This window comes from Vollenhovia emeryi, unplaced genomic scaffold, assembly GCF_000949405.1.
Source record: "Vollenhovia emeryi isolate VEMERY1.0 unplaced genomic scaffold, V.emery_V1.0 DF939149.1, whole genome shotgun sequence".
NCBI lineage: Eukaryota > Metazoa > Arthropoda > Insecta > Hymenoptera > Formicidae > Vollenhovia > Vollenhovia emeryi.
Genome location: NW_011967217.1, coordinates 1886753 through 1899954, shown reverse-complemented (window position 1 = coordinate 1899954; position 13202 = coordinate 1886753). Strand labels below are relative to the sequence as shown.

The following is a 13202-nucleotide window of genomic DNA, read 5'->3' as shown; positions in this document are numbered from 1 at the left end:
GAATGAGATTCTTCCTAACAAGCTTTTTCACTCGTCCGCAGCCGAAATTCGCTGCGACAGCACAAAAACGCTCCGCTAAAAATGTCAAATCGACATCCCCGTGACCAACGCTCGTTTCTTCGCGCGCTAACGAAAAACGTCGACGTCGCGGACAGTAAATTTCCCGACAATCCTTCAGCCGCCGCGGGCTGTCCTTAGGGAAAGTTACGATTCCGCAGAAACCTTAAGCGGCACCGAACCCCGGAAACCTCGATCCGCGCTGTCGATCGGCCCTCGTCGTTCGCATCTTACGACATTGCGTTCTTGTTTTTTCTTGTTCTTTGACATGCAGGGCGAATCGAACGAGACGAGGATACAGGTGGCCAACGAGCGAGCCCATCAGCTACTCAAGTAAGCGACCATCCACACGCTATCGGCCGTCACGAGCGTCACTACCATCATCCTCCTCCAACACCATTTCTACCACCACTACTACCAACAACAACAACAAAATAGCAGCAATAACAACACAGCAGCAACAACAACACAGCAACACAGCAACATCGACACCAACAGCAATCAGTACAATTACACTCGATTATGTGCTCGCGGTCTATCGCGTTACGTCTGTTAGAACGTTGTTTCTTCGTTTGCATTCGCCGATACCGAATTGGTATCTCTCGAGCTCGGTATCGTAGAACACACGTAATACTTAATAAAAATACTTAACCCTAAACTTGGCCGAGTGGATTCTGTAAAATACAGTTGGAATTTTGTTACGTACTTTTTTTGTTATACGTCCTTATCTCCTTCGAGATAAGGACGTATTATGTAAGAGATTGTGCGAACGCACATCGCCACGGGTGATTTAGAAATCATCGCGACGATATGTAAAAGGATTTGCGATCTTTTAAATGTCTCTCCTAAGTTTTATTATATTATTATAATATGTTTCGCCACAAGCGACTGGCGAAATCGATGTGGAAAAAAAAATAAACGCTGAATTTGTTATCGTAACCGACGAGTATCTGCTGTTTCCTTCGTATAACGAAAGTTTTACTTTAGCTCTTGCAAGTTTAGGGTTAATACAAAGCAGATTTGCTCGTTACAAATGCGGAGACTGAGTCTGATTTTCAATTTCGGATCTGATCGGCATAAGTCCGGTTCCTCATCTAACGTTGAAGACATTCGATCTAACTTTCCGTTGACCTTCGATTCATCTCGCTAGTCCCTGTAATTGTAAATTAGATTCAATCTCCAAGACGGGCTTTTTGTCTTTGCAATGGCAATAATCCGCCGTGAAAAGCTACAGAAGATTTGAGTCGAATGTTTCGCGGCATCGATAGGCGGCTAATCGGTCATCAAAGCTGGATTAAAAACGGATTTCTAATTTAAGATTAACGGAATTGTCTTATTGTACCGATCACAACGAACAAGTCGATGGAATCTTTTTCTAGCGTGGCAAAGAGCGTCGAGTATTATCACGTAGGTTTAAAAAACGAGTTTAAAAAAAAAACGGAGCTGAAATCCAATTTCCGGTTCGAGAACGAGCAGCTTCGTTCCCCTGCCGACAGAGTTAGCGCGTTGAAGGATATGTTGGAACTTAAATAAAACTAATATATATATATATAATATATACTTCTCGTTAGTCACACACACGTACACGTACATATATCAGGGAGATTAAATGCACGAAAAATTGCAGCGATTAATTCAATTCTCTCGGTTTAATCGACTCTAAAGAGTTAGGCGGGACTGTATTGGAAGCGCAAGGAACAAACGGAAAACTGGAGGAAGGAACAACATAGTACAAAAATTATTACACTTATCTCCCGTTTAGAAAAAAATATTTCGAGTACTTCGTTTATTTCTCATCTTTTATTGGCACTCTCCACGATTACAATTTACGCTTGAGGGTCACACTCGAGTGTGTCAGCGTCGTCAGCGATACTGTCTACAAGCTAAAGGAACAACACACTAATCTCCCTCTCCCTCGAATTTCCCCTAAAACGCAGGGGGACCTTACATTGTCCTCCCCCCCCCCCCTTCCGATCGACTATGCGTATCCCCGAGTAGGTTTCGAGAGCGACTCGCGAATTTTGCGCGGAGAAATCGCGACGACACTTGGAGGAGGAAGGGACTGGGTTTGCGCGAACGTGAAAGACGAGGGAGCGGGATGAGATGGAAGGAGAGGAGGGACAAGTAGAGGAACAGGAAGAAGAGGCAGGAGACGCATGGCGAGGTAACCGAAGCAACGAAGAAAACACGTTCAGCCACACGATTATTAGGAGTCAGCCGAAGCTGTAGATAGAACGAGGTCTTCTTTCGTCGTTAAAAAAAAAATAAAAGAGCTCGACTCTCGTAGAACGTAGGTGTTATCTCCCCCTCCCCTTGCGACCTTGTCCCATGTCCGGTCCAGCTTACCCGCCCAGTCCCCCAATTTTCCCCTTTTGCGCTAATCGCGCCGAGATCACAGTAAGGTTTAACTCCAAAGAAAGATTGTACATTATTGTATTTACATGAGGGCGACGTACCCACCTTGTTGAATCGTACGATGAGGAAGAGGAGGTTGATAGAGAAGTCGGACGCGGCCTGAGAATCGACATCCGTCAGTGATGCCTCGCGGATCTTACGGAAACGACGAGACAGCGCTGGGGTTCTTGCGTGGTCAGTTTCTTTATTGGCACCTCGACAATACAACGGAGAAGAATCGTAACTGTCTCTTATTTTGAATCACGGGGAAAAAGATGGAATTTAGAAATAAAATAGCCAACGGGTGTCGATCTCGGGCGGCGCGGCCAGTAAGGATCGAGCACAAATAATTGCGTAGCCTTTTCGATTTCGCTTGTCCTTTGCTTTCTCTCGGAGAGGGAAGGAAACGCCCTTCGGACGCTTCGCCGAGTGAATGTGCTAAGAGGAGTGAAAGGGTTTGTACGAATTCTGAGAGCGAGAGTGAGACCGAGAGCCAGAGAGAGAGAGAGAGAGAGAGAGAGAGAGAGAGGGGAGGGAGCGGGAGAGGAGACAAAGGGAGGGGGAGGGGAGCGAGAGAGAGAGAGAGATGTGAAGAACGAAAAGTAAAAGTGCGTGTGAGAGTGAGAGATTGTGCTATGACGCGAAATCATTAGGCCTAGTGATCGCTTAGGTCGAGGAAGATTTTAAATAATTATAAATATATGTGGACAACATGTGACGCGTAAATACAAACTGGTCCTGTTTCTACAGCGTTGTTATTCAACACCTCGGCTGATTTAACGCGACTTTCCTTCGACGATCGTGTTCGAGTCATCGATAGCTTTTAAAGGACACGCGATGTTGAAAGTTGGACAGTTACAGTCCCTCGTCGAGAGGGAGACCGACTCGGCATGGATCGCGAGCTTCGACGTTTAAGAACAATGTAGTAGAATCAGGACAAGTCAGTGTGTACGCCACTTATTTGCATATATATATATATATATATGTATATGTGTATGTATATATGTATATATATGCATATGTATACATAGCCCTGTAGAAAGCGAACGCGGTAAGTCCTTTCTTAAATAGCTCCTGGTAGAAGAGTACGAAAGAAGATTACTTTAAGGAGGTTGGTGCGTTACTTGCCGGGAGAGCGTAACAAGGGAATGTTTAGGCTCTTAGCAATTAAGGCAAAGGGAGAGCGGTGAGCAGCAAGCGATACGCGAGGATCGCCGCTCCCCATCTGTCGCCACCTCTTCCCTCGCCTGTCATATTGCGCGCTTTCACCTACATTTTGTACTAGAAAAAAATATACATTTTTTAAACGAGGTGGTAAAAAGATTTCGTTTTTTAGAGTTATTCACAAAAGATTCTAAAACTTGAATAGTTTTCTTTTCTATAATCTTGCTGTTATATCTCTTTATTTTATTTTGGGAATCACGTTTGTATCCATAGCGCTGACAAAAACCCATGTACTTATAAAACCTTAACTTTAAAATTAAATTGCTCAGAAACAATTGGTCAAATCACTTGGAACTCGAACAGTCAATGCATTTTTTTGCCAATAATGTTTTCCAAAACTTGCATGTGATTCTTATCATATTGCTGTAAGTCACCAACCTCTTTAAGCAAGCGACAGAGTGAGCGAGCGAGCGAGCGAGAGAAAGAGAGAGAAAGAGAGAGAGAGAGAGACAGCGGAGAATGTCTTTATTATATATTATATATAAATAAACGAGTAAAAATAGATATAAATATACATAATTACGGGATCGAGCAATATTGTACTTGTTAAATTCGTCGTTACTGTTTATCACCACCTATTGCGAGATTACGTACTTATTTTATGAGTATTATTCACCGCTCCTACTATCTCCATTCCCCTTCCCCCCCTACCAAGCCTTTTTTGCCCTGACGATTAAGTCATATCGAATCTGCAGGTATATATAGTACATTTTAAACACCTACTCACACAAACGTACACACAAATAATGTATAGAACAGGCAGTTAGGTAGATAGATCAGTAGAGATATGATGATTAAAAAAAAAGAATAACTAACGGAGTGAAGAGGATGAGATAAGAAAGATTCGTATGTGTGTATGCGAGAGTGAGAGAAAAAGTGCGAGAGGGATTTTACGCGAGAGATTAAGAATGACGACGCGAGAAGAATGAAGAGCGCACGAGAATCGTAGGAAATCCGGAATTTAAGATAAAAATCATGCTCTTTGTAAATGTGCAGAGTGTCGCGGGACTGTCGATTGTGCCTGCACCTAGAACTGATCGAAGGAGCGCAAACGTTTGGTACGAATACAATTCTACATTCTGGGCGATTCCCAGTATTTGAAATGGTTTAGCTTTGATGAAGATCAGTGTCCGGTAAACACCAACTAACAGTTATATAACATTAATATCATAATTTCCTACTCAACAATGTAACTGTTACGTGCAACCAGTGTATATCCTATTTATATTGTTGAGGGAAAAATTATAGTATTAAATATACGAAAATTATGTTACACAGTTGAAAAATTTGTGTTAAATTTAACAGATATCACATGTCTCAAACGGTCCACACAAATTTTTGTGTTAATTTAACATAATATGGATATGTTAAATGATCACACTAATACTCTGTTAATCTTTTAACACAAAATAAATGCAAATCCCAAAATACTTTGAAATAAATTTTGTGTAAAATTGACATATGTTTAATGACAAAATAAATTTAAAAATGTAAGTTTTACATTTTACAGATATAATAAGTCAAATGACGGTTCGAAATCCCTCTCGCTTATGTTATATAGATATAGAATAAAATCAACATTTTATCCTGTAAATTTTAACAGATAGATTTGTTACTAATAATATAGAAAATATGTATTGTGTCAGATTAAAAAATAAGTACACATTGTGTTGTTTTAACTTTTTTCAGTTATTTTAACACATGAATGTGTTAAACATTTAACATAAAAATTTTAACCGGCATTTTTTTTTACAAGAAAACACAAATTTTCCAACTGTGTATAAAACAGTTCAAAATATAAAAAGTAACGATAAAAGTAACTGTTAAATTCGTGAGACTGCGTTACTTACCGTTACAGTTACAAAAACAAACTGCAACACCGCTACGAGTTTATTATCAAAAACTGGTAACTGTAACGGCAACGGCGATTGTAACTCATTACTTCCCAACTCTGCTATTGATGTCATGTAACTGTTAGTTGAAGTTTACTGGATGAATTTGATTTTCAAGGATGTGGATAAAATGGACAAATTAATTTTGCGTCAGGATTGGATCTTAAAATTGGTATTTAATCAACTTGGATCTCTAGTCTTAAGTTTCCTAAACTCGTCCATTAATTAATCGCTCTCGCTCCGGGGTCAGGATGTTTGTTCCCCTGAAGATACATCGGTAAAAAGTGGCGAATTGACAACAACGCGGACGTTAATCTTAAGTTAGAGGGCGATCTTTGCGTATCCTCCGAAGAAATATTCGACAGATCCGGATGGCACTCTGTATATGAATACGGAAACAATTTCATATCTCCTGAGGGTCAGTTTCACACACTAACATTGGTTAATTGTTAACCACAGATTAGTCGACTGCCTTTTTCTATATTATTATCTAAGAAGAGACAGAGAATCGATCAATCTCCTGTTGGCAGTTAACCGACGCTTCTAAAGCTGACTCTAAGTGACTATTACGTACCTTGACATAGCTAATCGCATCGAGAGTTAACGTGGAGATCGAAGGAGCTCCAGCGAACTGCCGGCAATGTGATATGCGACCTCAATTTGCGACTAGAGGCGTAAAACTTTCGGGAATCGATACTGTGGCACGAGATCGAGTCCAACTTTTACATTCATCGGCGCCGAAATCACGTTTCAACAATATTCTTACGTGAACCAAACGCGATTATATATTTTTTTCTTCTCAATCATACTGACGATTCTCAAATATTTTGGCAGAAAAAAGTTCGTAGCTCTTTTTGTCCTCTTTGATCCTCGATCTTGTAGACGTCATGAAATCATAATTGAACCAAAGTATTGATTGATCTCGCGATCGAATCATCGGAGCTCGTTCCATCGATCGATTCCTTCGGAAACGTGCGTAAAGGTGCCAGTCACCTCCTCATGTACTTACTGCGAAATACGAGTGTACGAGAGACAAATGTACTTGGGACCACCGTGCAAACGCGCAAGGTGTCGTGGAAGGCGATCTTCGAGGCACTCGTGCAATCCGTATGCAGTAGAACGGCGACGAACGCAAAGCTGGCGTGGACGAGAATGAGGAACGTGGCGCATTTGGGAAACGCATTTGTAAATTGTAAAGTTACCGATGTAAGCAGGGAGAGATGGGACACGAAACCAGCTTCTCTCTTTTTAGTACCGATTATAATGTCGCTAGATGTTATTTACGATACCGTATCGTATAAAAAAAAAAGGAAAAGATGAAGTTTTACTCCTCAGCAGTACCATTATAACAAATGCCTGTGTATTTTACTTCTTGGCAAATAATAAACCATCAAATATTGTACGCCGCTTTTATTTCCTTTGGGATCCGTTTACCTAAATCGAAAGGATCCGCAAAGAGGATCACACAGAGAAAGAGGTTCCTTTGAATTTAGTATTCCTATTTATTTGATTGAGATTTGTTTCATTGAAACAACATGTGCTTATACGAAACAGTATTTGTTTGAATAAAAATTTTGTTGTTTTATTCCAATAATCCCTACCCTAGTAGCACAATTCATTAGCTGTACATTGGCTAACATTGGTTAAACATTTATGTTGGGAGTGCATTGGCCAATATTTTCCTAATATAACGCCAGTATTGGTCATAAAATAAATGCAAATATATTACTAATGTTGCACCTAGATGATTATTCCAAATTGATACTGAAATTGTGATCTGAAAATTATCGAATATTCTTTCTTTTTGCAATAATAAAAAAGCAAAAAGTTAACATCACACGGTATTCCCAAGCGGTCACCCATCCAAGTACTAACCGTGCCCAACACCGCTTGACTTCAGTGATCGGACGAGAACTGGTACTTTACGATGTGGTATGGAAGTTAACGAAAATCTCCAGTTTATTTATGGATTCTTAAGCGGGGAGCACACACTTTTGCATAAGTGCATAAACGTATGCATAACGAATTTGATTGGTCTATAAGCAAATGCACAAGAAAATGGACCAATCAAGTTCGTTATGCATATGCTTATGCACTTATGCAAAAGTGCGTGCTCCCCGCTTAAGAACCCATAAATAAAGTGCATATTCTCGTTAACTTCCATACCACATCGTAAAGTACCAGTTCTCGTCCGATCACTGAAGTCAAGCGGTGTTGGGCACGGTTAGTACTTGGATGGGTGACCGCTTGGGAATACCGTGTGATGTTAACTTTTTGCTTTTTTTATTATTGCAAAAAGAAACAATATTCGATAATTTTCAGATCTTTACGTAATCATATTTTATTACAAAGGTATATTATTTCAAATTTAAACAAATTATTTGTTTAATCCATTTCAAATATCAAAATTGTTTGGATACAACAAAATTTATTAAATCTAAAGAAATCGTTTTCTCTGTGCACTAACGACTTAGGGAATGCTTCGAAATTCAATCGTGCTATCAGAGATAAATCGAAATCCTAACAAGACGTGCTTCTAACGAGGATACGTTTTACGTAACGAATTTATCACGCTCGATCTTGAACATGTGTCAGAATATATGTGCAGTCACAGTGCAATAGAAACGAGACACATTTCGCGTGTTAGAGTCTAGATAGGTATTAAATTACTTTGTAATAAACTCTATGTACATCACATGTGCAAGGTAAATCTCGGCGCAAAAAACGGTATATGAATTCACATATAAAATTTTAAATTATTGAGCTATCTTAATCTTGCTCGGACTTAAGTAATATAATTTGGCGTTCTCGTTTCCATTTGATTTATTACATTACTGTTGTACGGAATTCTGAAAATACACTGTAAAAATCTTGGGATCTGAAGAAGAAGCCGAGACAACGAGTAGTGAAATTATGCTACAAAAGTAAATGCTATTACTTTTGTAGCATAATTTTCTATTACATAACAACCATGCTATTACATAGCAACCACAATATAAAGAAAAATTATAAATATTTTTATGCAAGGTAACGCATATTCGATTAATGTGATTATACGTATATCAATTTTTTCTTACGTGATAAATTCGGTAAGTTTTTACATTAAAGAATGATGGAACTTTATCGCATAATAAAAACACTCTAAATAAGACACTGCAAAGAAAATTCGTAGAAACGACCATAATACTTAAATTAATCGTGCAAAATAATCAGCTTTAACCATCTTAAACTTCTTTTTAACGAAACGTATAAAATCTTATCTAGTTGGATTCAAATTTTTCGATGTGCAACAACTTGGAGACTTTGTCTATCAGATGTGCGAGGTAAGTCTTGTAATTTAACGGCGTAACTGATACACAGACGTATTGTATTCTCATTTCATCCTGCAAAACGTAGAAATTGTTACAAAATATACACTATCTTAGAACATTTATATAATGGAGATTTATATAATGGTAAAAAAAAAGATTGCTGTGAAAATTAAAAAGGTGGAAAAGGAGGAGGAATCTTATTAGTATGACGAAATGCACGCTGTATCGGTTACCTGGAAAACTTCTGATTTCGCCCTCAAGTTGAAAGTAAATCTTTTGAAAGTTGCCTCGCCGAATTTATGCAAATAGGCATCGTTATCGCTCTCTTTCAATTCCCCCAAGTGTTGCGCCGATATGCCTAATATCTTCTCAGCTTCTTCACCAAAGGCAGTTACCCAGCGATTGCCTGTCGCATCCACTATATTCATCTGAGAATCGTTACGACAATAAGTCGAACAGATATATCAGAATGTACTTGCAAATAATAAATAAGGAACAGCGCAAGGACAATATACATACACTTGCCAGCAATCGATATGAGAAATTTGGATACTCCTTGTTACACTTCTCACATCTAAATACTCCAGTAGATTGATCAATTAACTGAAATTGAAGTTTTATGATAATTCATATTTTGTAGCTTGGAAATATCGTTGAATTTTCATTTTATAAATTTTATTCGTGTCTCATACCACTCACTTTTTTCTTACAACTTTCTATGGGACATGCCTTGTAGATAGCATTCTCCACGCGAATTATTTTATTGGTCGCCACCACCATAAATGCATCCGAGATATTCATTTTCTCCCCCAATCGAGCTTCGGTTGCCTCTTGGAGAGTATATAACGGCACGTTTAAGTCACCACTTCCACCTGCTCTAGATAATGATCTAGCATTTTCTGAATGGCCAACTGTGGTGTACCATTCGCGCAATCTGAAATACACATCACAATACATCATATAATTGTACATTACAGTGTCTTTATGTAATTATATCTCCAAAATTGTATATTTACAACATATTATCTTTAAAGAAACTTGCTAGAAGTCAATCCAGACAGCAACTGATTCTAATCAAAGTTACAATTAAAAAAATTAATATTAAAAATTGCATAAAGACCAATTAGAAAATAAGGCTACTTCTAGTCAATTACACATAAATTTTAATTATCATAAGGAAATTAGAAAAATTGTTTTACTTAAGAATCAGCTTGAATATACCTGTGTGCTTCAGGAAGATCAGGATTCTTTTCAAGTACAGAGGAATGTATGAGGGACAGGTTTTTTCCACCATTGAATTCACCCACACGCGCTCCTTTAATGGCCAAGACCGGGTTATTGGAACCATCAAAGTCCTTGGCTTGTTTTTCCCATAGTGCAACGCTTACCTAATGAAAAATTCATTTATTTATCCATAACAGCAAAATGTTAAAATTTAGTCGTGTCAATAAATTGCTTACCATCGTACCACTGTCGTCGACGATATTGACATCTCTCTTGATGAACTCTCGGCCGGTAGATCGCTGTACAACACGTTGTACATCGCTAAAAGTTGTAACAACACCCAAGACATCTATAAAAAATGTAACCGAGTTAAGTTACAATTACAGCTGAAAAGAAAGTAACGGAGTTAAGTTACAGTTACCATAAAAAAAGTAACTTGTAACTTGGTTACAAGTAACGAGTTACTTTCCAACCCTGTATTTAGATAAGTTGGAGCAAATGTTGACAATTGATGCAGATTTTACACACAAGACGATTGTCTGTAAAATCATCTAAATATCACAAGACAGAAAACACATATAATGATGAAAAAAATCACCTAATTGATGTAACGTGAATTTAAGATTTTAATTAGCTCTTATAATCGCATTGCCTTTTACAGGTACCTATAAACTCATTTTGTTCCTTGTTCTCCACTTGACTTATCGGACAGAAGTTAAACTGTAACGTCGGGATGTCATCGTTATTTTCGTAGCAAGGTATGATCACTGTATCCCTGGTTATCACCATCTCGTAATCATTTTTCAATGTATTAAATTGTTTGTTCGCCATCTTCAGCGTGCACTGCGTGATACAATACACTTGTCTAGGCTGCATAAATGAAAACACTCGACAATTTAACCCTCGACCAAGAAAAAGATATACTTATCACCACTCGCATATGTACCTGTATTCTGTCATAGAACTTGTCACACATATCTCTGAATGCAACACATCGAATTTCACCACTTTCGTCAATCAACCCCATGGAGAAAAGCTTACCTTCTCCACGGGAATTGCTCCACGTTTTGATTGGAGACTTGCTAGTCACACGGACCTTGACCACCCATCTAAACGCATTTAATCACACACAGTGCCTCTTATTTCTTCAACGCAACATCTAAAAATGTACTTTGCAATAAATATAAAACAAAATTCTCCCACCTATTTTGGTAAGGACTTAACGCTGCTATTGGTGTAGGCCATGCAGAGTATATATCAGAGAAGAAATGACTTGAAGTGTCTTTTCTGGCTGAACCGTCTATTATAAGCAAAGCAGATTTTGTATTCCATAAAATATCGTAAATACAGTAAAGTGAATCTTCAATTTATTCCACACGTAATTGGTGCAAGGCAGCAATGTACTCACTAATTTGGTAACGTGCAATTGCGCCTGTGGAAGCGAATGTAGACTCAGCCTTTGACCTAACTTCCAAGTTAGTTGGATCACCTATCTTGTGCCCAACTTCGCTGCCGGGAACCAATACCTCGATGCCCAATATCAAGAGCACAGGTCTGACAGAATAAAAGTGTGCATGATATGTTTGAACTATTTACTTATTTTAATGCATAAAACGCGTGGATAAACAATACTTTTCTCTGCCACCGTTGCTCACTGAACTCAAGTGATAGTTTAATATTCTGCAGATTGCATTCTCGGTCAGAATACTGTCGGTGATCAGATTATTCAATTGAGTGGCCAACATCGTGAACGAGTTCAACTTCTGTCCGTCAGATACCAGCAATCTGTAGCGATCAGTATCGACACCATCCTTGTTGACAGTTCTCGCTAGTTTTTTGTAACTCTGTAACGTTACATAAAATTATTGGGATTACGTTCCAAAGTTACAAGATAGAATCCTTGCCGCACCCAAAGCACGTTCTGTGCAGTGTCTTAAGTTTTGATGCATCGAAATGACTAGCGCGATAGACATACAAATATATCCAAGTATGATGAACACGTAAATCTACAATCTTGGGTGCATTTCGTATCACGCGTGACGTACATAATGCACCATTTATCCTTCTTTAACACTTGGCGAATAACAAGGCTAAGTGATGCATCATGCGTGAAACAGAACACACCCCTGGACAAAAGGGGTATCGCGCGTCCCGGATAAACAGGTTTAATATATCGTTCTGCGAGGATGTAACAGATCAGAATGCTGCCTGTCCTGTCGCACTCACCAATACTTGTAGCACTGGTTTTTCGACATCTATGCCCGCCATGATATTCTGAAACGATTGAAGTTCACTGTTAAATGATACAATACAGTAAGGCAGAGAACGATCCTTAAACACTTAGGTCTATCTTAGTTGTAGACAAGACAGACTTGAGGCAAGGCAGAGAAAAACTTGAGTCGTGCACAATAGACTTTCATGGCTTAAGTTTTTCTCCGCCTTGCCTCACGGACCTAAGCAGAACGGCTGTCTTGTATTCTTAAGACACAAGACAGTTATTGTGCGTTGCTTTAAGGACCTGAGCAGAACGGCTGTCTTGTACTCATAAGACGTAAGACAGTTATTGTGCGTTACCTCAAGACAACAGATTAAAACATAAAACATTGTCTCAAGACTGTCTTATACCCTTAAGACAGCCTTGAGACAATGTTCTACGTTTTAAGCCTTTGTTTTGAGGTAACGCACAATAATTGTCTTATGCCTTCAGAGTACAAGACAGCCAGTCCGCTCAGGCTCTATGGCATATTTAAAACATAAAATATTGTCTTAAGAGAACATAGCAGCCGTTCCTACGTCTACGATTAAGACAGACTTGTGTAGCGACTTCGACAAAGACTACGGCCGGTATTCATAGTCCGTTCTTATATTTAAGATCATCTTAAGTATACTCTTAATGTGTTTTCAACCAATCACAGAGCCGTATTAGCGTCTTAAGACAACACTTAAGATGATACTAAAATAAGAATCGACTATGAATACCGGCCTACGTTTCCACCGAGGGTCAGAGTCGGGCTAGAGTCGGGTCAGAATCGGGTTGGGGTGAGCGTTTTTGCGGTGGAAACACCAAACTGGGTCAGAATCGGGTTGGGGTTAGGTGTTT

At 38.9% G+C, this 13202-nt stretch overlaps 2 protein-coding genes across 9 annotated transcripts in view; one reads left to right on the top strand and one right to left on the bottom strand.

The window, feature by feature from the left end:
• Positions 1 to 996, top strand: part of LOC105565806 (synaptosomal-associated protein 25) — a 52620-nt gene extending 51624 nt beyond the window's left edge. For all 5 annotated transcript variants that reach the window (XM_012019310.1, XM_012019311.1, XM_012019309.1 and 2 more), the window contains exon 7: positions 332 to 996. In XM_012019310.1, coding sequence (XP_011874700.1) covers positions 332 to 394 — 63 coding nt within the window. In that variant the 3' untranslated portion in view covers positions 395 to 996. The remainder of the gene's footprint in view (positions 1 to 331) is intronic.
• A 7376-nt stretch (positions 997 to 8372) lies between these two features.
• On the bottom strand, positions 8373 to 12986 carry LOC105565805 (replication protein A 70 kDa DNA-binding subunit-like). 4 transcript variants are annotated; one of them, XM_012019306.1, is made up of 13 exons: positions 12329 to 12985; positions 11735 to 11946; positions 11511 to 11656; positions 11306 to 11402; positions 11049 to 11211; positions 10768 to 10972; positions 10339 to 10451; positions 10100 to 10266; positions 9578 to 9812; positions 9398 to 9481; positions 9197 to 9306; positions 9112 to 9151; positions 8373 to 8950 (listed from the first exon to the last, which is right to left on the bottom strand). In XM_012019306.1, the coding sequence occupies exons 1-13, from the start codon at positions 12368 to 12370 to the stop codon at positions 8828 to 8830; spliced, it is 1737 nt and encodes a 578-aa protein (XP_011874696.1). In that variant the 5' UTR covers positions 12371 to 12985; the 3' UTR covers positions 8373 to 8827. The 4 variants fall into 4 exon arrangements, with proteins under 4 accessions (XP_011874696.1, XP_011874694.1, XP_011874695.1 ...); XM_012019304.1 differs by having other exon boundaries at positions 9112 to 9306; positions 10768 to 10945; positions 12329 to 12986; XM_012019305.1 differs by having other exon boundaries at positions 9112 to 9306; positions 12148 to 12984.
• Positions 12987 to 13202: the final 216 nt, after the last annotated feature.

Coding starts and splice junctions, on each gene's coding strand:
- LOC105565805 (XM_012019303.1), bottom strand. CDS start 12,370: ATGGCGGGCATAGATGTCGAAAAACCAGTGCTACAAGTATTG. Junction 10,973..11,048: donor AGTTCTATGACAGAATACAG/GTACATATGCGA, acceptor TCATTTATGCAG/CCTAGACAAGTGTATTGTAT. Junction 9,813..10,099: donor GATCTTCCTGAAGCACACAG/GTATATTCAAGC, acceptor TGTGTATTTCAG/ATTGCGCGAATGGTACACCA.